Raw genomic sequence first — 24,409 nt, 5'->3', positions numbered from 1 at the left:
TAAGAGTGCAAGCGCTCACTGAGTGAGCTGTGCTGGGGATTTGGCTGAGGGATCCCAAGAAGAAAAGTGTTCAGCTTCTGCTCACTCATTTAAATGGGGCTCTACAACTGCCATTAAGTTGATTTATGTTTTTGCAAGTGACCTTTCTTGCACCCTGGAGGTGGTGCCTTGACAGTTAAGTGTATGTCAAGGAGAAGTATGGAAACGTGTGACCCCAAATTTGCGGGCTGAGTCTGTGTTAACAGCCAAGGGTCTCCTGAGGTTGGACACTTGACCTGGGATCTGTGACCTTGGGTGGGAAAAAATTCCATCTCTGTCCTCTAACCTCTAATGGAAACGTAGCATTTCCTGCTAATGCTAGTGCAGCCAGTAAGCCGCAGTGCCACTACCACGCGGGTGCTTTTTCACTAGCAGGAGCAGTGAATATGTCCATCCACACTTCAGCTGTTAGAGACATCTCTCAATATCATGGCATCAAGACGGTGGTACTTACTTCACTTGATGCCACGCCTTGTTATTCACTGTGTGGGTAAAGAAGTACATATATTTCTGTATCGCAAGTCTGTTTTCTAGATATTTGGGTAACTGTATTTCAAAATAACTAGTTTCTTTTATAATCCTTGTGAGTGTATGCATGGGCTAAATCATGTGCTAATCACTCAGTCACATCTGACTCTTTGTGACCCCAGGGGCTGCCGCCCGCCAGGCTCCTCTGTCCATGGGGTTCTCCAGGCAAGAATACTGGAGCGGGCTGCCATTCTCTTCTCCAGGGGATCTTTCTGACCCAAGGGTTGAACCCGGGTCGCTTTTGTCTCCTGCACTGGCAGGCAGGTTCTTTACCACTATCACCACCTGGGAAGGATCCCTAAGTACCTTATTTGGGGCACTTAAGAATGTTATTCTGGGGAGAAATCCATAGGCCATTGGAACCCAAAGGAGTCTGTGGTCCTAAAACAGTGACTGGCCACGCTGTGGGCTTGGGGGTACTTCCTGCCCTTGCCTCAAGGCTGGGGGGCTGGGGGCTACTGCAGGAGTTGCACCTCCAGGCAGCCCAGCTTTGCCCACATCCCTCTCTGAGACTTACCAGCTGGGGTCTCTGGGGAAGAATCTGCACGCAGTCACACTTGTGTGGGGAACATCATAGGCGATAATACTGGGTAAGGATCAGTACTGGGGAATATCATAGGCGATAACACTGGGTAAGGATCAGTGCTGCTCCCTTGGTGCCCCCTTCTTACCCGAGATGCCCTCATTGTGGACCTACCTTTGGCCGCCTGCACTTGCTGGGATGACAGGGCTGAGGGGGACTGAGCAGTGCTGGGCTGTGGCGGCAGCTTCCTTCCCCATCTGTCACGTGGGACTGGGCTCCCGTTCCCTGGAGCTTTGGTCACATAGCCCCCTTCTCTGCCCTGTAAGAAGCCCTGAGCAGAACGCCAGCATGTGCTCTGCGGCCAGAACGCTGACTGTCCTCCTCCTTCTCCTTGGTAAGTGGTGTGTGGAAAGGGGGCTCACGTCCTCCTTTCTTGGCTGGGGCGGGGATGCTTCAGTAAGTCAGAAACTGGGGCTTGCTAGCCCACTGGGGCTCAGTCCCTCGAGAACACATGTGTCCCTTTGGACAGACGGCTTTTCTCACTTTGATGGGACAGTGAGAAACCCTTTTGGTCTGTTTCACTCCAGCTGCAGCTGACAAATGCTTCTGGGAGTGCAGAGGACAAGAAGTTTCCTGTGGCAGAAAAAGCTTTGGGGTTGCTGCTGCTGCTGCTGCTGCTAAGTCGCTTCAGTCGTGTCTGACTCTGTGCGACTCCATAGAGGGCAGCCCACCAGGCTCCCCCATCCCTGGGATTCTCCAGGCAAGAACACTGGAGTGGGTTGCCATTTCCTTCTTCAATGCAGGAAAGTGAAAAGTGAAAGTGAAGTCGCTCAGTTGTGTCCGACTCTTAGCGACCCCATGGACTGCAGCCCACCAGGCTCCTCAGTCCCTGGGGTTTTCCAGGGAAGAGTCCTGGAGTGGGGTTGGGACCTAGACAAATCTAGCTTTAAACTGTGGCTCCATTGCTGACAAAACAGAGCTCCTTAGAGTCTCAGTTTCTGAGCCAATAAAAGGGAGAATAATAATGTTTACCTTCTAGGATTGTGTGAAAATTAAGTTAAATTTAATCAAGTCAAATGAAAATAATTACGTAAAATGAGAAAATGTAGATATGTAGATGCTTTTCTATTGTTAATGGTGAATCAGTCTTATTATGCAATAAAGCATGCTCTTATTTACTCAGAGGTATTTGTTTTCTAAAGTCGCTTTTAATCCTGTGATCAGAAGAGGAAAAGGGAGAGAGGCAGAGACTAATAGAAAAAGAGGGAGATGATATAGAGGGAGAAGAATCGGGCCAGAGAAACGGACAGGAGAAACCCCAAAGAGACAGTGATCAAGACAGGGTGATGGTTAGAAAAATGCATAGATAACAGAAAAGGAAAGAGTCTTGAGACTTTTTGCAAAATCCTCTTTAACGTCAACTGTTATTTCTTAAAAAGGCAATGGATGTCTGTCATCTACACAAAGAAGCTCTTTGCCAAAACTTGCACTGAGTCAAGCCTCAGAGGCGAGCAGTCTGTCTCGATTTAATGTTCTGCCTCTCGAATGACAGCCTGTATCCTGGACGCGGGCAAAATTATTCTCATGGGCAGGACTATGTCTAAAGCCTGCACTAAGCCCAGGAGAGAATAAAGTCCTTGACCTCCGGGAGTTAGCAGGTCAGACAGCAGCCTCGGCCTCTGCCGGTTTACACGTGGAAATGGCATGTGAAACAAGAGTCGGTGGCAATGAAAGGATGGTGAAACCCAGGCAGCCAGAACTAAGGATGCACAGGGCAGACCCTGGGAGGTGTGCCTGGGAAGAGTGACAGGAGGCAGTCCAAGCGTTAACCCTCGTTTCTGCTTTTGACTTATGTAGACACACAAGCCTGGGAGGAAAAAGTTAAATTTAAGGAGCCTCGTGAAAAAAATGTGCAAATTATACGAACAGGCGATTCACTGAAGAATGACAAATAGAATAAACCTTTAAAATGCTCACGCTCACAAGTAACAGAAGAAATAATAACGTCAAACATTTTGGAGTGGATCTGATAAGCTGCATAGTCGTATATATTCTGCTCAATCCTTTACATTAGCTCATTCTGTCCCCGTGACAACTCTGGAATTAGTCCCCCTATCATCTGAGTTTTCTGGATGAGGTTTGCGTTGTGATGCCAAAGCATCACAACTACTTAGGGCTTTCAAACCCTGCTTGTAGAGATAGCAGTGATTAGCCCAGTGCATCCAGCTCTAAACGCACTGCATGTGAATCCTTGCCCTGCTCTTTGCCAGCCCAGAGGGCATGGGTAGGACATTCATCCTCACTGTGCTCAGATTTCTCACCTGTGACTTGGGGATGAAGATAGTACCGACCCCACAGGTTGAGAGAATTCAATCTGTTATCATATTTAAAGCATGTAGCCAGTATCTAAGGTGAGGGGACCATTCGTTATTGACTACCAGAATCTATAATCACAATTTGGTAATTTGCAGCAAAATGTAAGCTGTTCGCAGCCTTCTACCCCAAAATTCCACTTCCAGGAGCTCATCCTAATAACCTAACAGGGTAAAAGCTTCCTAAAATATTTAGCAGGATGCTATTCAGCACTGCTGATCACAGCGAAAACCAGAAACTAATGATTATCTGTCGGAATCCGGCTAAATCAATTATGCTGTAAAATTTCCGACGAATCCAGTACGTGTCAATGAAAGACTTAACTTTCTCAGAACTGATCTGGGTAGAAGAGAAGAGACAAGGTCATAGTTGCAGAGTTCTAGTTACGTCGTCGTATTTTGCACGTTTTCTTACCTTTCCAAAAATTGATGGGGAGGAAATATAGCAAGCGGTTAAAAGTATCCCTCAACTCTTTTAGGAAATAGGATTATAGGCCATCTTTTAGTTTCTGTGTTGGAAAATGTCATAATGTTTATATATATTCTTCATTCCAATAAATATATTTATATGAAGAGAAAAATAACTACCAACCTATTGAAAAGTAAAAGACAAACTGCACTTTCCCTTTAAGGACTGGTGAAAGTGAGCTAAGGATTAGCTAGTGTGACCCATGAACAGATGGCTTGTGAAGGCAGGTGACCGGGCTGGTCATCCCAGGGTATATGTGAGAACTGCACACGAGAAGGCTTTTAGGGATGCAGAGAGGCAGAGTGGCATCTCTACCTTGTCACCTTGGTGACATCCAGGCTTGCCTGGGGCCAGGGAAGAGAGACCAGGTCCACCGTTTCCCACACATGGAGTAGTTGGAGAGCTTTGGAAGAACCAGTCCTCAAATATTTTGAAACTATTTCTAAAACTTAGATCAAGGTAACAAACATTCATGGACACAACACCCTAAATTAACACATTTCCAAAAAAAGTTTGTTTAAGATATCCGTGTTTGAAAGAAGATGGATGAATGAACACATCCATCGAAGAAGCGGGCTTCAGAGATGAAGCGGAGCCCTTAGTCTGCCTTCCTCCGTCTTGTTTACCCTCCTCTCTCTCCAGAGGAAGTGGCGCCCCGGCTTTGACTGTGCTTCCTTCCTGTGCTGTATTCTGGGTGTTAAATGTTGACCTGAATGCCCCACAGCGTGGGTAACATCTGTGTCATCTACCCATGCTGAGCCCGGAAACCAGGTGTCTTCTCCTTAACTCTCTGTATGAGTCTGTTGAAATACCGCACAGTAATTTCTTTGTCCATTCCAGGATGGACCCAACTCGGGTTGTTGCTAACGCTTCTCATGACAGCTGTCGCTGCAGTGAGCCTTCTGGGGCCTGTCTCCTAGGGCCTATGAGCAGTGTGCCCCTGAGGAGGCGCGCCTGGAAGGACTTCCTGCCATTTGTATGCGTGATTCTCCTTTTACCGGAGTTGCTCTCCACCAGGGAGGTCGGGGTTATCTATCCTGCTACTGATTCGATAAAACTTGATATTGTCACATTTCTAAATTTTTTTTGCCAGAGTTGTGAAATATTACCTACAAGGGTTTAGGTTATATGTTTCTGATTGCTAGTGTGAAGAACCATTTTCCATGTACTTATCAGACAGGTTTCTTTTTCTCTAAACTTCTTGCTAGTTTTACTTGGTTACTGGTTTTTTATGAATTTTTTTTTCTGGACATTAAGTTTTTGTTTATGCCATGCATTGCAAATATTTTCTCTTACTATTGCTTTTCTTGTATTACTGCCTTTCTTTTATATTTGCGTCATTCTTTGCAGAAGTCTCTAGATGTGATACAGTCAAATTTATGTCTTTCCCTTTTTGTATGTTTTGTTTTTCTGTCTCGCCTAAGAAACCTTTTTTTTAACCTTTAAAGTGGTTGAATTTTTCATGATTAGGTCTTTATTTGGAATTTCTTTTTGTATAAGGGCTAATTTTAGTTTTTTTCTTTATGGAATATTAATTGTCCTATCATTTATTTAATCATCTTTCCTTTTTCTCCTACTGTTCTTTTTTTAAATTATTTATTTATTTATTTTTATTTTTTTAAATTTCTCCTACTTTTCAATACTTCTATCCTCATCTAATACGTGCCTGAACTGTTCATGAGCAGCAACATTATGCCCACTTCACAGATGAGGAAACTGAGAAATAGAGCATGATTGCATGATGGCTAATTTACCAGAGGGCAAGGTAAGCGAGAATGCTGGGATTCAAATGGAAGTGTTTCGATTCCCAAAGACTATATTTTTGGCCCGTCAGTCAAAATGGATCACAGGCAAAAACTGACAAGATTTTTCAAACTATCCTTTCAATTTTTTATTTAAAAATAATATCAAACCTAAGTTGCAGGAATAAGAACAGTACAAAGAACAGTTGTACGATTTGCTGATTTCTTTAACAAATTACCTCGCTCGCTTTATCACATGCTCTCTCTCTCTGTAAATAGGGAGAACGCATGATGAAACAAACGGGGTTCTGTGTATATTTGCATTTATAGTCTCTAGCGATCTTTATGTAGATAATAGCTATGTTTTTATGAAACGGAAAATACCTATTGTATATAGTAGATATATTTATACATATACATACATACAGAGAGAGATGCATACAGAGGCAGATTTTTTTCCTGAGCCACTTGAGATTAATTTATATACATCACTTTCAAAAAAACCCTAAATACATTAATGTGTATTTTTTAAAACTGAAGATATGGTTCAGTGGTAAAGAATCCTCCTGCCGATGCAGGAGATGAAGGAGATGAGGGTTCAATCTCTGGGTCGGGAAGATCCCCTGGAGTATGAAATGGCAACTTGCTCTTATATACTGGCCTGCAAAGTTCCATAGACCGAGGAGTCTCGTGGGTTATAATAGTCCATGGGGTCGCAGAGAGTCAGAAATACACCACTGAGCGACTGAGTATGCACAATCTCTCACAAAACTACAGTCACAGGACAGTTATCAACTTCAGGAAAGTTAGCATTGACTAAAGTTTTCATGTAATCTATCATAGTCCAGTACTCCAGGGACCTCACGGTGATCTTTGCAGCTTTTACCGTGTCTCAGGCAAGAAGCCAGTGGTGAGGACCTGGTGGTGTGTTTGGTTGCCGTGTCTCTTCAACCTTCTTTAATCTGGAACGTCTCCACAAATTTTGTTCATTGTTTATGATACTGATGTTTGAGGGTTTCTGTCCCCCTTTTTTCACAGAACATTCCTCAACTGGGAGTTTGTCTGATATCCTAATGATCAGATTCCAGGGGTCCATTCCCCATCAGAAAATCCGTAGCTGATCTTGCGTCCTTAGGGTTTCACATTGGGAAGTGTAGCCTCTCTCTCTTCTGAGAGAGGCTGATGTACTTTTGACATAATGATAAAAGACTTACAACTGGGTTTTGGATAATAGCTGTCACAATTCTAAATAATTTGCCACTTAACTACCGACCAATCAATATTTTAAAATTTTGTTAAAATATTGCCCTAAGAAGAGCTCAATATCCAGTGAAATTTCTAGGCATTTTATTAGAGGTTTGCACCTTCCTTTTTAGAAAGCTGCTGCATAAAATATTCCTGTAGACTCCAATTCCCACCCAAATGTCAGCCATCTGTCTTGGTTTTAATTCTGTTGGAAAGTACCTGCTGAAATCTATGTATTATTATAATCATGATAATAAAAGAAATACAATATCACTTTAATTACGTTCCAGTGCCTAAAACATTCTTCACTGGAGGAGGCAGAGTTATTGAAGAGAGCAGAAGCTTTTCTCCCCCCTTAATTTATAATGAAAAGATGGCAAAGGCCGGGGTAAAGAGAATTAAATTCGTTTTTATCTCACAAGTCAAAGTCATCACTTTATGCCTTGGCTCTCACTCCCTGAGATCTTTGTAAAAACCTTTCCTGACAGCTTTTCCCCTGTTCCAGATTCTTGCCAAGACAATGGTTCGGAATCACGTGGTGTGTGCGTTCCAGTGAGAAAGAATTTCTGCTGTATTAGTTCTCTTTGACTCTGTAACAAATGATCGTAAATATACCAGAAGAAACCACGTACCAGAGTCTTTCTCAAAGTCAGCAGAAGGTGGAGGAAGGGGCTGGGACCCCGGGAAGGCAAGGAGAAATTTCCTGACACTGTAAGAATTCTCTTCATGATGTTTATCAATTTTCTAATGTGACTGCTTTTTTGTTTGTTTAAAAGTTCTTAACGTATTTGGGGTGGGAGTTCTTTGTCAAATATGTGATCTGAAAGTAGTTTCTCTCAGCCACTAGCTTGTCTCTTCATCCTCGTCACAGGGTCTTTCATAAAACAAAGCCAGTTAATTGTAACTGCCTAATTTACTGATTTTTTTTCTTTAATGTGTCACGCGTTTGATAGCTGAGTTTTCACCAACCCTAAATCTCAAAAATTTTATCCTCCATTTTCTTTTAAAAGTTATATAGTTTTATATTATATGTTTGCATCTATGATCCATTTTGAACTCATTTGAGAATTTAAGTCAAGGTAACTTTTTTCTTTTTCTTCCTGTCTTTCTTCTCTACGCTTCTTTCTTTCCCCTCCCTCCCTGCCTCCCACTCTCCCTCTCTCCCTCTTACGGATATCCAGTTGCTCCAGCACCATTGGTTGACACAAAGGTTGTCCCTCTATTGAGCGGATTTTGCGTGCTCCTCAGAAATCTGTTGGTCGTACTTGTGTGAAGTATCTCTGCTATCTTCTCTTTTCCGTTGATGTATGTGTCTGTCGCTCTGCCAGGACCACACAGCACTGATTTCTGTAAGCACACAGCTTCCCAGATGGGAGAGTGGTCATTCCTGCTCTATGCTTGCTTTTCAAAAAAAAATTAGCGAGTAGAGTCCCTTCACCTTTCTGTGTAAATATTTAGAATAATCTTATCTACATCAACCAAAACCTTTCTCGAATTTTGATAGAAATTACATTAAATCTATAGATCAATTTGAGGAGTCTGGCATCTTTATTATGTTGAGTTTTTCATGAAATCAGTATGTATTTCTAATTATTCAGGATGCTTTAAACTTTCTGTCAGCATTGTGGAATGTTCAACATATTAGACATTGTATATATGAGCGACTTCACTTTCACTTTTCACTTTCATGCATTGGAGAAGGAAATGGCAACCCACTCCAGTGTTCTTGCCTGGAGAATCCCAGGAACGGTGGAGCCTGGTGGGCTGCCGTCTATGGGGTCGCACAGAGTTGGACACGACTGAAGCGACTTAGCAGCAGCAGCGTATATTACCAGACTTGCACCTAAGTATTTTTTTGAGTGATTATAAATTGAATGGTATTTAAAGTTCCTCTTTCTATGTGTAGTTGTTAGTCTATAGAAGTATAATTGATTTGGGTACGTCCATCTTTTATCCTGCCCCCTTGCTGAATTAACTTATTAGTTCTAGGATTTAACTTTCAGATTTTCCTACATAGACCATAATATCATCTGCAGGGACAGTTTATTTCTTTCTGAAAAGCATGCTTTATATTTCCTTTTCTTGCTTTATTAGGTTGGCAGGAACTTCTAGTAGTGTGTAACAGGCATATTCTCTATCTTAATTGAAAAATATCTCATTTTTCACCGTTAAGTATTCACTATAATATTAGCTGTAGGGGTTGGGGCAGATATTCTTAATCAAGTTGAGGGAATTTCCCTCTATTCCTAGTTCCTGAGAGTTTTTACCATGAATGGATGTAGGATTTGTCAAATGCTTTTCCCGCATCACTCTATATAGTCAGGCAACTTTTCCTTCACTAGCTTGTAGTTATGGTGGATTATATTGATGGATTCTTGAATATCAAACCAGTCTTGCGTCCCTAGATAGACTCCATATGTTCATGAAGTATAATTCTTTTATCTTGCTGAATTCTATTTGATAATATTTTGAATCTATATTCATGAGGGATACTGGTTTGAAGTTTTCTTTTTTTTTTTTTTACATTTAATTTTGTCTAGTTTTAATGTCATAGTAATGGCTTCATAAAATCAATTAGGAAGTGTTTCCTTTCCATTTTCTGGACGGAACTGTACAGAACTGGTGTGAATATTTTCTTCAAACATTTCCTGGAATTCTCTCATGAAATTGGTCTTGCATATTTCTGAGAATTTGTAGATTGTGAATTTAATTTCCTTAATAGCTACAAGGCTATTCATCCTATTTCATTTGGTTGAGTTGTGATATTTGTCCTTTTTGAGGATTCGGTTCATTTTATCCACGACATCAGGATTTTATGTGTAGAGTTTTTCATGGTGTTCTCTTATTACCCTTCTGAGGTCTGGAATATCTATATGATTTCCTGTTCCATTTCTGCTCTTGGTAATTGGTGTATTCTCTCTCTTTTCCTTTGTCAGTCTTGCTAGAGGGTTGTCAATTTGATCGATCTTTTCAAAGAACCAGGGTTTTGTTCCGGTGATTTTCTCTACTCTTTTTGTTTGCAGTCTCTCAGACACACGTCCCTGACCCTCGAGACTCCTGAGGGGAAGTGCCCTGTGAGGTGAAGGCACGAGGAGCGACCTCAGCAGAGTGTCTGTCTATAGGATAGTCCCTGTGCCTTGCATCCCGGGTGGGAGCCGCAGCCGAGAGGCTCAGAGCTGTTGCTGACCTGGCTAACAACACACTGATCTGTAGGCTTCTTCACTTGCTCTCAAATTAAACCATGCATGCCTCCTCTGCAAAGTCACGTCAGCATCTCTGTCACACCCAGACCCTCACTTATCCACCAGAATTGCTTCAACTGCTCCTTTTATCAAATTTGATTCTATTCGATAAGCGGCTAATGATTCTCAGTAAGATGAACTGGGCTTGTGCTCTCCCTGTTGTCTGAATGAAACAGATGGGCAGCTGGGGGAGTTTTTGCCTGGAACCTGACTGCACCCACCTCAGAGACCTGTGCAGATCCGTGGGCCATGTCATTAAGGAGTTGTTGTCCAGGGTTTGAGGTGAAGGACCTAGAACGGGACCCATGGGCTATACCAAGGGGCTGGAACACATGGACATCAGGGCTGTCCCTTATGTTAACCAAACAGTGATTTTCACCAGACTCTGCCAGGACACAAAAAGTACATGATTTCAGGCCCCAACCTGAAGGAGTTGATAGTCCATGGAGAGGGCAGTTGCAGTGTGTTTGTTAAGTGCTGAGATGAACGAACAGGAAGGGAACAGAGAGGAGAACTTGAGCCAAACTAGAGTATCCAGGAGGGCTTCCTGGAAAAGGAGTTTTCCTGAGAACAATTTGATTATATCTCTGACTGAATTCCAAGGAGTGTCTTTTAATTTCATGGCTGCAGTCACCATCTGCAGTGATTTTGGAGCCCAAAAAATAAAGTCTGACACTGTTTCCACTGTTTCCCCATCTACTTCCCATGAAGTGATGGGACCAAATGGAAGGAAAGTTATGACCAACCTAGATAGCATGTTGAAAAGCAGAGACATTACTTGGCCAACAAAGGTCCGTCTAGTCAAGACTATGGTTTTTCCTGTGGTCGTGTATGGATGTGAGAGTTGGACTGTGAAGAAAGCTGAGTGCCCAAGAATTGGTGCTTTTGAACTGTAGTGTTGGAGAAGACTCTTGAGAGTCCCTTGGACTGCAAGGAGATCCAACCAGTCCATTCTGAAGGAGATCAGCCCTGGGATTTCTTTGGAAGGAATGATGCTAAAGCTGAAGCTTCAGTACTTGGGCCACCTCATGCGAGGAGTTGACTCATTGGAAAAGACTCTGATGCTGGAAGGGATTGGGGGCAGGAGGAGAAGGGGACGACAGGGGATGAGATGGCTGGATGGCATCACGGACTCGATGGATGTGAATCTGAGTGAACTCCGGGAGTTGGTGATGGACAGGGAGGCCTGGTGTGCTGCGATTCATGGGGTTGCAAAGAGTTGGACACAACTGAGCGACTGAACTGAACCGCCTGCCTGAAATCCTTTGGCAGCTTCCTGCTGTTGCCAAGACTGACAAGCATCTGTGTGGTCACTGGGCCTCCCTAGCCCATTATGCAGCCCATCCAGGGGCTCCTGCTCCCCAGCCCCAGGAACAGCCATCAAGTTCCAGTCCAGTCCCCTGCCCAGTCTCGTATTGCCTCTGTTGTGTGAGGTGTGTGCCAACCACCCCCCACCGCCCCCACCACCCCAGCCCCAGGACCCCAGAGATGCTCTCTCCCAGTGCTGTTTCCATGCCTGTTTGGGATCTTGCTTCCTGCCACACTGTCACCTCGGTCAGGTCAGGGATCCAATCTTGCCAGCCACCGCTTAGCTCATGCCCAGCAGCCGCACTTGTTTGAGTTGGTTAGTGCATGAAGCAGAAGCTTGGCTTCCAGGAGCCAGTCTGCAGGAACCGTGAGCAGGGACGGATCTGGTTGGCCTGAGAGGACTGCAGAAAGGCAGTGTGGGTTGGGGAGGAGCGTGAGCTGCAGCCGGGGATGATGGAGGGGTTAGCTGGGGGAGGAGTGTGAGCCTCGGGAGGAAACAGGTCTTACCCTGAGGATATTTTAGCAGCCCTGAGAGAAGAGCCGCCCCACCACCTCCCCAGCAGTGTAGCAGGTGAGTTAGTAGTAAGACCACCTAGGAGAGAAGAAGGCTGGGTGTGTCTCGGGCCTCACCAGCAGGGTCTATGCTGGCTTCTGAGGCCCCATTATACACTTACACCAGCTTTCCCACTGCGTGAGGCCTGCGGTCAGGGTGTGGCCGAGGTGCCTTCTCTGTCACAGCTTGTACTGCAGAAGACGACGTAGGACCAACTGGCTTGAGGCTGTGTGGAGATAGCCCTGGGCAGCTAAGCTGACCCAGAGAAGGTTCTGGAGATGCTCAGAGAGGGCCCCTGAGGCGACCCTCGGGTACGAAGAACAGAGCCCCGCCTTACAGAGCTGCAGATGGGCCCTCGAAGCTGAGCCACACACGACACGCTAAGAACCTGTGCTCAGCCTGGAGCCCCAGTCCTCACTGTGCGCGACCGGAGACCCTGAGGAGCCGGGCTGGCTCGGGTCCAGATCCTGGGGCACTCTCCTTCAGCTGCGTGACACGACACGGCACTCACCTCCTGGGACTTCCCTGTGAAAGGAGGACCGTGATCCCCGAGAGAGACTCCTGCCCCTACCTGGCTTTAGAGCTCTACCCGCCCCCCCTCAAATCACACACACATACAAATGCAAGATTTTTTTCTTTTTTTTGGTTATGTTAGAAAATCCTTGAAAGTTCCAGAGCTGGGTCAGCACAGAGACGTAAGGGAGGGACCTGTGTGTGTGTGCTGGGCAGTGGAGCGTGAGAGGACAGGGACTATGGCTTGGTGGGGAGCTGTGAGCTACAGACTGAGGGTGGGCTGCTGCTTTTATTTCAATGGTCGAGGGCGTTCCTATGCAGACCCAGCTCCCAGGTGGCTCCACTTCCTCCCTCTGCTTGGTGGTCCAGTGTGGGGCGATGTCTTCATGTTGCCCAAGAGTCCAATGGCAGAAGCAGGCTGTTGGTTGGTGGGAGGCCCTTGGGGGCGTCAGACTGAGCCAGGCTCCATCCTGAATCCTGGGGATCTGGTCTTTCCAGGAGGTCCAGGTCAAGCCTGACTTCACCCTGCTCTGTTCAGAAGACCTTGGCAGCCCTTGGGGCCAGAGGCAGGGCTGAGCTTCCCTTTCCAGAAGGTGAGCCCTGGAGGGTGGACCACAGGGCCATGCTGGAGGGAGTGGGTTGAGCCCTGTGTGTGGCTTGATCTCTAATCTTCAAATATTTAGATCTGTGGTGTGCCCTGGTTTCTGCAAATGTTAGAAGCGGCCTTTAAAAAGATTACGGTGGAAGTGCCTGACACAGACCTTGGCACACAGTGCTGCCCAGTGATGGTGACAGACGGCTCGGAGTTGCCAAGCTCCCTGGACGTTCGTTGGCTGGGTGTGGCTGTTTCCTCTGCAGCTTCGAGACCCCTTCCCTGAGGGCTAGGCCAGCTGTCATCCCACAGCTCCGCCCCCCTGGGCACATGCCCTCTTCCACCAAGTCCCCGAGGACTGCAAAGCGAAGCTTCCCAGAGGCTGAAGAGCACGCTATGAATACTGCATGAATGATAATAACCCCACCACTTAGCGGTTATGCAGCGCTTTCCTCTTCCACAATACTTTACCATCATTAATTAGTTATTCTCTGCTTCCAGCCTCCTCTGCTCTCTGCAAAGGCAGGCCCTGAGATCGCTCCTGAAGACAGGCTTTCTCTGGTCTGAAGCTCCTGTGTTGAGGGGGTGGGCCGTCCCCCACCTGGGACCCCCTAGTCTCTCAGAGGCAACAGCAGGGACCTGAGACCTTGATGGGGAGGGCCTGCTCCTTTCTGCTCCGAGTGCCTCTCCAGAGCCCCTCCTGATATGCTCTGTCCCTGCCTGTCCTGCAGCCCGCTGGCAAGCTGAGGCCGTGTCAAGCAGTGGCCAAGTGCCCGTGGAGGATGGTTCCTGCCCACACGTCAGTCTACACCACCCTCCTGTGAGGGGATCCTTGCAGTCACAGTCCTTGTGTGGCCAGGCAGGCTTCCTGTGGTCAGCCCCACTGCACAGGGGCCCCTGAGCTGGGAGCCACGAGAGCCGCAAAGCAGAGGCAGAAAGGGGACACAGATGCTCTGGTTCCAAGCGTCACACCTTCCCATCCACCATGGGGGCATGGGCAGGTTTCATGTCCCCCCCCTGCACCAGAGACATTCAAAGATGGAGTGAACCCATCCACTGGTGAGTGCAGAATTGATTGGGTGTTCCAACTGGGGGGTCTTCTGACCCAGGCTTTCCTGGATATCACTGCCCACCCCACCAGGACAGCCTCAAGCTCCTCCCAGCTTCCAAGCACCTCTGACCCCCTTGAGAATTCAGCAGGTCTTCTGACGGGTGTGATAGCATTTATGCATCACCACTCCTCACTGAGCATGGCTGGAGCTCCCTGTGGCCTCCTACCCCTTTGGGAGCATTCTGAGGGCCTGGAGCACCCTTGGTTCCACCTTGGGCCAGAGCCGGCTCCCTGCCTCCAGCCCCTCCATTAGCCTGGAAAGGTATTGATCAGTTTGGCTTCTGCAGCTGAGTGTTTTAATCCCAGTGTGTGAATCTTTAAGAATTAATTAGCGAAGATCGCTCAGGAAAAAACAAAGTGGTCACAAGTTTTGATACCGTCTGGTCACCCGCCATTAATGTTTTCCTCTTAATTATGAGGCTATTTCTGGAAGCTGGAGGCGTTTCCCCTCGTGTTCTGATGCCTCCGATGGGCTCCTCCACCCTTCTGGGGGCCTTCCGTAGGCTCCTGCTTCCAGGTCCTGCCCAGCTGCCTGTCCCATCCGCGTCCTCTGGAAAGCACTCAGAGCCTCAGTTACCCATGCCCCCCTCACTGCTCTGACCCACTGAGCCACTCTCTTTATTCCCAAGGCCTCGTCCAACTTTCCCTTTTGTTTTTAAATAGCGCTCACTCCTGGGGACCTTCACGGATGCCCCAGGCTGGGTTAGGGCCCCCTAAGTCCTCCTGGATGCTAACGGCTGCATGTTTCTCTGTGTTAGGAAGAACCCCCTGCATGGAATTCCTTACTCACTGCCCATCTTCCCGGAGTCTCCAGGGCCCACTGCAGTCCAGGGCCTGGGAGGTCCTGAGCTGGGTTTGGGAGCGAAAGGTCTGTCTGGTTCAGCGTGCTCTTGCCCTGAATGGGGATCCCTGGAAGCCAAGACAGCGTCCCGTCCCCATGGCCCATGGTGGAGCCATCTAGAGGTTCTCCTAGGTCCTCTGCATTCTTTCTGCTTTCCGTCTCTCAAACCTGCGCAGCTTTGCAGGTTTGTGTTCCGCCCAAAGTCTAGGTGCTTTCATAGGAAGAAAGGAATGCACAGCTCTGGGATAGGAATGACAATGTCCTGTTTACTCGAAGTTTGGCAGCTGCGGCCTCTTTACGGAGACGGGAAAAGGGTATCGAAGAAGAGCAATGTCAAGATGGTTTCTAGGTTTGTGAGCCGGGAACCTGAGGTTCCTGTACGTCACAGAATGTCAGAGGAAGGCCGTAGACTCCAGCGCAATGCTAGCAGCCACTGGGAGCAGGGGCCACTGCATAACCCATACCAACCCACAGCCCTCTGGCATCCTGCTCAGGAGAGGACTAGAGCCTCCATCCTGTTAGAGTTTCACATGTCTAATTTCTAGCATCTAACAGCCCCGGGGAGGGGCAAAAGGGCCAGGGCCACTGACCTGGATTTTTCTGAGAAGACCCATCATCTGTGAGCTCTGAGGAGGGACGGGATTGCCAGCGCCCAAAGCCCCCAAACCAGCCCAGTTAGCGAAGTGTGCCCTGAATCCTGCTGGGACCCGGGGTCAGCTTCCATTGCAGGAAGGATTGGGGACAAATGGATGGAAGAAAGCTGTCTGAGTGAGTCCATTCTGTGTGTCGGGGCCCGCGTTCAGGCGAGAAGAGGGAGGTCCAGGCTCTTCCATGACGTGAAGCATAATGAGGGCAGCCCCGCTCACTCTGCACTTCCGCTCCCCTTTCTGATCCTTCCTCCTGGTGGGATCTGGCTGTGTGGTGCTTGCACCAGGGCCTCAGGTGTATCCACAGCAACAGCAGCGGTCCGCGGGTGTTCCTGGCCTCAGAGTCATAGGAGATGCTGTTACCCAGATCTGTTCTCTGTGGCTGAACTTCACTTCCTCCTGAGCCCTTATTATATCACTCAGTGCTATAAACTTGATCTTATCACACAAGCCACTTCTGGTTTAACAGTAATTTTGGGTAATCTTTCCTGTCAGTTCAAGATTCTCCCCTTTCACCTTCCTCTTGCACCTCCCTGGAGGAGAAACTAAGCTCTGAGGAGTCTCACATATCATCCTGGGCCTGGGGAGGAACTGGGGCTGGGAAGTTCATGCCCTAGAACATTCTGCAGGACAGTGTAGACAGAGCAGGGGCAGATATGTGATGAGGTTGCAGGGGGATCCTGAGCCAGCAGAGAGAAGGGGACTTCCAGAGGAGGTGACTTTGTGCTATGTCTTGGAGGATAAGCAAGAGCTTTCCATGGAGACAAGAAAGGTTTTGCATCAAATGGCAGCTTGTGCAAAGGCCCAGAGGCACATAGGTTTGCTTAGCTGGTGGATCGTAGTTGGGTTTATCTAAGGCTGTGCTGTGAGCTCCTGGTTCACAGCCAGCACACTCTGCTGTGTGAAGGACCTGCCACATAAGTCATCAAGATGCTTGCAGGTGACACTTAGCTCAGGTTAGACTATAAGATAAAAGAGGTGCTTCCTTACTGAGGTGGCTGAGAAGTCAAGAAGAGGTGCTTTAGGCGCAGCTGGATTCAGAGGCTCAAAACTTGTCTTAGATTTGGTCTTAGCCTGACCTTCCTGGTGGCTCAGGCAGTAAGAGTCCGCCTGCAATGCAGGAGACCAGAGTTCAATCGCTGGGCTGGGAAGACCCCCTGGAAAAGGAAATGGCAACCATTGTGCCTGGGAAATCCCATGGACAGAAGAAGCTGGTGGGAGTCGGACACGACTTAACGACTAAACCTAACCCTGCTGCTGCTGCTGCTGAGTCGCTTCAGTCGGGTCCGACTGTGCGACTCCACAGACGGCAGCCCACCAGGCTCCCCCATCCCTGGGATTCTCCAGGCAAGAACACAGGAGTGGGTTGCCATTTCCTTCTCCAATGCATGAAAGTGAAAACTGAAAGTGAAATCGCTCAGTCGTGTCTGACTCTTGGCAACCCCATGGACTGCAGCCCACCAAGCTCCTCTGTCCATAGGATTTTTCCAGGCCAGAGTACTGGAGTGGGGTGCCATCGCCTTCTCCGGACCTAAACCTAGCGTGACCCTAGTCAGTGGGGGTTTCAGACTCAGCATGTTCCCTCAAGCCTGTGGGTCTCCCTCAACCCCACAGTTACCAATTTCAGAAGACATTCTTCTTTCTCAGTATTTTCCACAAAGTCCCAGGGTTGAGTCTTACTGGCCTGAGTAGGATCACCCCTTGACCAGTCACTGCTGACTGGAAGATGTCATATCTGACTAATCAGGATGGTTCACACATCCATCTTGGGACCAGCCTCAAGGGAATCAAAGGGAGGTGCTTCCACAAAAGAAAACCAAGGTGCTGCCTGCAGCCAAGAGGCCAGGAAATGCGGAGGGCCACGCGGCAAGTGCTCACCCCACACACCCCTGTTCCGACTTCCTCCGGCTCCTGGGGCGCAGACTCGCAGGAGGATGCCGGGCAGCTCCCGCGGCACTGTGACCTTTCCTTGTGCCAGCCTTGTCTCTCCATCGCTGCGCGCGCTCCTTCATGGGGCGCCGGGGTCTTCTGTCCCAGAGCACTTGGATCCCCCTGGTCACCAGGGCCATGCGGAGCTCACCGAACGTACTTCACTCCTGGGTGTGCACTTTGTTAGGAGAGGATAGATGTCTTTTCTAGTTATCTGAGACCCCTTCCTTGATCCGAGAACACTGGAATTTATGTGATCTAAAGTTAGGAGCCCTTCTGTAATATTTAAGTTTCAAGATGAAGATGGCCAGGCATCAGTTGACAAACACTTAGGGCAGCCTCTCCCTATTTTTAGTCCAGATACTTATAGAATGACATCTGAGTGGGCGCGCACGCCCACTGCCCCACAGCTGGAAACACACAGCCTGGCTCTGCCCAAATAAGGGTGGTGAAGAGGGCCAGCTCCCAGGAAGGGTGGACCCAACAGGTGTGGGCGGCTCGGGAGGACTGGATGGTGGGGATGGGCTCTCAGGGGCAGATTCCAGCTGAGGTGGGGCAGGCCGCCCTGTGCCCTCCACTCACTCCCCGGAGCAGTCTTGCCTCCGTCTTCCTCTGAGGCTAACTTCCCAGTCCTGGAGGAGGGGGACCCAGGGAGCCTCCAGGCCTCAGGACTATTTACTCTTGCAGGAGATTCCTTCCTGTTGGGAAACCACGTGCAGGGAGCAGGCTGTGCTCTGTAGGGGGAACGGCTGCAGAGAGGGGCGGGGCACTGGCTGTTTTGCAGGGAGGGCTGGGGTGTCAGGTCTCTGTCAGTTGCCTTTCCAAAGGGGGCTTGGGAGGAAGGGCCAGTCTAGACCTAGAGCTGTAATGGTGTCTTAGGACATCTTAGAAAAAGGCTCCATCTTCTGGGCAGGCGTAGCCTCAGGTGAGTGGTTTGGTGAGAGTGCTGGGGCGCAGGGCTGGACATGAGTATGCGTGGAGACCGTGCAGGTAGAGGCCCTGGAACCTCAGCAGGCCCATCTAGAGGCAGCACCCCTACTCTCTGCTCTGCTGCTGCTGCTGTCTAGTCCCTAAGTCATGTCCGACTCTGCACACCAGCAAAAGCTGTGCCCCAGGACCCTGGCTCCTGCACGCTGCACCTGGCTCAGTGTGGACAGCCCTAGTGTGGCGGTGACTGTCAAGCCAGATTTGGGCAGCACTGTGCCTGCCAATGCAAGAGGCATGAGCGACGTGGGTTCAATCCCTGGTCAGGAAGATCCCCTGGAGGAGGGCGTGGCAACCCACTCCAGTATTCTTGCCTGGAGAATCCCAAGGACAGAGGAGCCTGGCGGGCTACAGTCCATAGCGTTGCAAGGAGTTGGACACGACTGAAGCGACTTAGCATGTATGCATGCATGTGCCTACTACAGCCATGTGAATTTATCAGTCAGAGGGTCCCCACGTCCCCCTGGGACACCAGGCTCGGTTCAGTCAGCCCCTGCTCAACCCCCTTGAACTATCCCCAGGCTTTGAGAGACTGTTTTCTGGGTACTAAGCTGCCAATTCATGTTTGCGTGTGAGAACCCAGAGAATTTCAGTAAATAAAATATGGTGTGGCTTCCTCTTGTGTCTCTGACAGACCTGAGCAGGAGCAGTCAGGAGGCCTCTGGCTATGCTCGCAGACCAGCAAGCCATCCTCCAGCTACTTTGCAGAGCCAGGGGAAACCGTCCTTGGGGGCTTGCAAGGGTCTGCAGCGCAGGAGGTGATGATCTTGGCAGGAGGCTGGGGTGGGGTGGCCGATGTGCGGCTCTGACAGGCCCTCGCCAAGGGCTCTTAGCAGGCAAGGCCAAGATGCTGAGCACAGGAGGGTGGCTTGGAGGAGTTCCCTCCCTGAGGAGGGAAAAGGCTGCCGCCAAGTGGCTGTCTGGATGGCTAGCAGGAATCACTGAGATGGGAGATGGCTGATGGAGTGCACAGCGTGGCCCACTCTTGGGGCTTGGCGCCTGCGGCTGTCTGATCTGCAGCCCCAGGGAGGACACTCTCTCAGTCTCTAACCTTGGACTTCACTCAGTCCCTGAAGCCCAGGGAACCTGTTTGGGGTCAGGGACTAGGAGCAGCCTCCTCTCCTGGGGTGGACCCAGGAGAGAGCATGGAGGGAGGGGTCTAAGGCGCCTGAGCCTGTGGGGGTGAGAATGGGAGCTGAGCTGAGCCAGGGGCCCCTGCCCGGGAGGGGCAGAAGAGTGGGGCATTCAGGAGGATGCATTTGCTGGGCAGCCTGGTGAGGACTGGGGGCCTGGTGCTACTGGGAAGGCCAGGGCCAGGCTTTCTTGGATGCTAGACATTCTCTCTCTCTCCCCTTCTCCGCCTGCCCGTCCGCAGCCTGAGCTTCTCTGGCAGAGCGCCTGTGTGTGTCCCCCCTTGCGTCTCTCTGACTCTTTCCACCTTTCCATGCTTTCTGATCTACGTCCTTTCTTCTTTCCCTGTTCAAGTTTCATTTCAGGCTCATATAAGGATTTTATGCTGTGTGATGGTCATGCAGAGCCGTGGCCACTGGGAGAAGACCCCTGAGGGGGGGCCCAGGAGAAGTGTCTGTGTGTGAGCGGGCAGGGGGAGAGGCTGGCCCTTCGTGGCCCTGGCCCCACTCACTGGCTCCTGCCTTCCCTGTCCCTTGCCTTCTGCCCAGTAAAGGCCGCGTGGGGAAACTGGTGCTGGAAAGGCCCCCTCGTGAGCAAGCAGCACACACGTCAGGGTTTCCAGCATCAGCCCAGAAGCCAGTTCCGTTCAGCGACTCTAGCAGCCTAGCCCTACCACGTGTGAAATACAAGGCGTTGTCCAATCCCCAGAAAGGTTTTCCACCTGGCTAGAGCGGCAGGATTGACGTGAAGGATAAATGCAGAGAAACAAGGAAGCTCAGTGGGGACTTCTAAGAACTGATGGGACCAGGGCCATGCTGCGCCCTGTGGTGTCTGTGGTGTGTGAGTGAGTGGATGGGCCCCACGCGGGTCCATCAGTAACAGAAGTCGCCAGATTTCCAAGAAGACTAGTGACTAAAACAAGGCTGTATACTTTTGCTTCAGAGTCCTCCAGCTTTTTCATCACCAGGCGAGGCCATCAGAAAACCCCGACAGTCTATTACAAAGGTCCCTTCCCCACCAGGGCACTCAGCGAAGATGTCCTCTGTGGAGTGTCTGCCCAACCCCTGGGCAGCTCTGAGCGTGGTCACACGGACGTCTTGTCACTTTGGTGACTGAGTGGCCACCGTTTGCCCTCCATGAGGTCAGGACTCAGGAGGTGGACTTCTCCTGGAGCTAAGTTGGGGAAGATGTGGTCCCTCTCAATGAAGTCAGCTGCTCCCTTTTAGGACCAACAGGGACTTCTGCCTTGCCTGGAAATTTGAGCCTAAGAATCAAGTTTGGGTCTCACCACTCACCTGCCCATGTCTCAGCCCTCCAGTCCTCAGTCTTGACGGTCCTGGCATCATTCTATCAGTTAGCCGCCTGGGATGTGAGTTCTCAAGGCATCACAGGGCTTTGGGTGAAGGTGGCAGGGCTGCCACTTCCCACTTGTCTTTGGCCCTTGGACACATCAAGTTCTCAGTGCATTCCTCATTCAGCGAATGGTGGGGATGGCAGTGCCTGTCTCACAGAGCTCTTGCTCTGAATATTGAATGTGTTAATGCAGGTGCTGCCCCCAACGTCTGCCTCAGAGTAAGTGGCCAGGTAATGCACGCTTTCCTTTACAAGGCCTGGGGATCCATCTTAGCTCTTCTAGAGCCCGTCTTCAGGGACCAAGGTCCAGCTTGTGAGTCTCATCTCCTATCTTAAGGCTTCAAGTCTAGGCTAGAAGAGTGAGCCCCCCTGCAGCACGCTCTGTTACCATCATTCACTTATTCATCAAATGTCTATTAATGCCTCCTGTGGGCCAGACACCGTGTCAAATGCTGGGGATGAAGCACTCCACAGGGCGCCACTCAGCCTCGGGGGAAGACCAGCCAGAAGACCCATCAGTGGGTGAACAGCTGAGAAGCTCTGGGGACAGTACCCGGCACACAGCAACGCTATGTAATGTTCTTAAATAAATGGTGTGGTCAGTTACAATGGGTAGGTACAGCCGCTGTGAAGCACCCAGAGGGGCAGCTAAGCCAGGTGTGGGGTGTCAGGAGGAAATGACACAGAACCAAGACGAGGTAAAGAAGGAATAGGGGAGAAGACGGAGCTGGGCAAAGGGTGTGGGTCGAGGGCAGCTGGTCCCGGCCTGGGCAGGGAGCTGGAATCAGTCAGTCTGGCCAGAGAGAGAGGGTTCTCGGGAGTGAGGAAGAAACTAGAGAGGCAGGCGGGGATCCCGGTGTGGGTCTTAGAGACCATGTTGAAGAGCTGGTTTAACTGACAGCTAAAAAAACCTGTTAACCTAAAACAGGAGATCTTTTGTAAAATGAATGAAATAAAAAGCGGCCTTCTGATGGGATTGAAAGGATCTGGTTTAACTGAACTCAGTGCACTCTCACTCCCGCTCTGGCAGAGGTTCTGACCTCCCAGCAAAGCTCCCGGACACTGTGGCAACCAGGAACCACTTCTGTTGCTCCGGAGTGTGGTGGCCGAGCAGGAGGCTCCCTGTGGCAGACTTCCCCAGACCTACTGGAGTGGACGGCTGGGGCAGGGCTTCGGCCTGAGACCCCCGGCCTGATCTTGGCCAGCAGTTCTGTTCTAACCAAAATTTGGGGCTTTTGTCTTTGCAGATGTTGGGGCCGCTCAAGTGTTAGCAACAGGCAAGCCTGCTAGAGCTGAAACTGGTAGGTGGCGGCCCAGTGGATTCTGGATGCAGGGCTGAGGGGCAGGAGGAGGGACTCCAAAATGCATGGGCAGGTGGGGCATCCTGGTGCCTGTTTCCTCCCAGTCATCATGGCACCAGGACAGAGCTCACCCCGAGACCTGTCTGAATGGTTAACATGGCTCTGTCCTGGGGGTGTGCTACTGAATAAGGGCCTGTCCTCCAAGGCGACATGAGTCATCAGGGCCACCTCTGTCCACTCTCTATGAGATAGGCAGCCCTGCACTGCAGCCGTGAGCCCCCAGATAGCAGGCTTTGCCCTGGCCAGTGCCTCCCTCCACTTGCCCCATCCCAGCCTCTCTCCACCCGAGCTCAGCTCCCCACGTATGGCATGCCTTCCATGTCATCTTCTCTGGGAAGACTATCAGTTTCCACATCAGCCTACCTTGTCACTTGGCCCTCGAGTGAGCTCTTGTCTTCCGCTGCTGACTGCAGGCCCCTTAGGATGGAGTCAGGGACTCATTCATTTGCCGTCAGCATACTCACCAGAGCAGGCTATCGACATACACATGGATGAGCTGTGGATGCAGGGATAAGTGCAGATGGCTGCAAGAAGACAGAGAAAGGAGCCACCCGCCACTTGGGAACGATTCCCACAGCTGAAGGGACCAGGGCTGGAGTTCCAGGAGGAGGAGATGCAGCGTGGCTGGAGGGGTAGGGAAGGAGCATGTTCCCAGGAGACTGGAAAATTAGGCTGGCCTCAGTGGGTTGGGACTTCCCAGGTGGCTCAGTGGTAAAGAATCTGCCTGCCAATGTAGGAGACGCGGGTTCAACCCCTGGGTCATGAAGGGACCTTGGAGGAGGAAATGGCAACCCACTCCAGTGTTCTTGCCTGGGAAATCCCATGGACAGAGGAGCCTGGTGGGCTGCAGTCCGTGAAGTTGTAAAAGGGCTGGACACAACTGGGTAACGGAACGTACACGCACGCAGCAGGCTGGACTATGTAGTGTAAAGGTCCAAGTATACGGCTTTGGACTTCATTCTGACATGAAGGGAGCTGTGGAAGACTTTTGCTGGGTGACGACTGATTAAAGCCCCTTGTTCAATTCCTCCCTGCCCTCCAGATATCAAATATGCCATCATCGGGACTGCTGTGGGCATCGCCATATCGGCCGGCTTCCTGGCCCTGAAGTTCTGCCTGGTCAGGAAGCACATGTTTGATGATGATTCCTCTGACCTGAGAAGCGCAAATGCAGGCTTCAGCGGTAAGGAAACAGTGATGCTCAGGCCTGGCTCTGCCCTTTCCTGAGACAAGACATGTTCTGGCCGGTTATCCGGTGTGAGGCTCTGAGGGTAAAACTGACTATAGAGAGGATAAAAATCATGGATCGGAAAGAAATGCAGTGACCTCTCTGTGTCTCTGTCTCTCTCTGCTTCTGTCTCTGTACTTTTCCGTTTAATCATACTTGATATTCTTAAGAATCAGTTTTCTTGGAGAAATGTGGGGAAGGGAGCTGAGCTGGCTTCTGACAGAAATTTCTTTCCTTTTACCCAAATGATGTGATGAGATGAAATCAATCCCAGGAAGTGGTGAGGCTGCTCCTGGCATGGGTGGGTGGTGGGAGGTGTGGCCGGCACTGATGACCTGGGCCAGATTGCATTTTTTCCCCCATAAATTGGGCAGGCCCTGCACTGAGTGATGCTGAGTGTCTGCTCATGACCCGAGCAGAGCTGGGCTTATGAGCGCCCAGCATGGTTCTCCACACCCTGTCGCAGCTGTGGAGATCCGCGTCCTTGGGTAGATGCTGAACACTCAGTAGCAAAATACAGCGTTGATTCGCACCCTTGTCTCTCAAGGGGGGACCTGCAAAATCCATCACCCATATGGCTGCTTAATGGGATGGTAATGCGGTTCCCAGAGGATAGGGAGGAAGGACTCTCACCCTGTCTCTTGAAAATGTGATTATTATCTGTAAAGATATCCAAAAACAGAGACAGGGCAAGGAGG

General features: G+C 49.8%; 1 protein-coding gene across 1 annotated transcript in view; it reads left to right on the top strand.

The window, feature by feature from the left end:
• The first annotated feature begins 1,257 nt into the window (after positions 1-1,257).
• Positions 1,258-24,409, top strand: part of TMEM273 (transmembrane protein 273) — a 31,203-nt gene continuing 8,051 nt past the window's right edge. The window contains exons 1-3 of the mRNA XM_069572573.1: positions 1,258-1,484; positions 22,370-22,423; positions 23,526-23,666. Of these exons, the coding sequence (XP_069428674.1) occupies positions 1,289-1,484; positions 22,370-22,423; positions 23,526-23,666 (391 nt within the window). The 5' untranslated portion in view covers positions 1,258-1,288. The remainder of the gene's footprint in view (positions 1,485-22,369; positions 22,424-23,525; positions 23,667-24,409) is intronic.

This window comes from Ovis canadensis, chromosome 25 (assembly GCF_042477335.2).
Source record: "Ovis canadensis isolate MfBH-ARS-UI-01 breed Bighorn chromosome 25, ARS-UI_OviCan_v2, whole genome shotgun sequence".
Lineage (NCBI taxonomy): Eukaryota > Metazoa > Chordata > Mammalia > Artiodactyla > Bovidae > Ovis > Ovis canadensis.
This window is presented reverse-complemented; position numbering and strand designations above follow the sequence as displayed.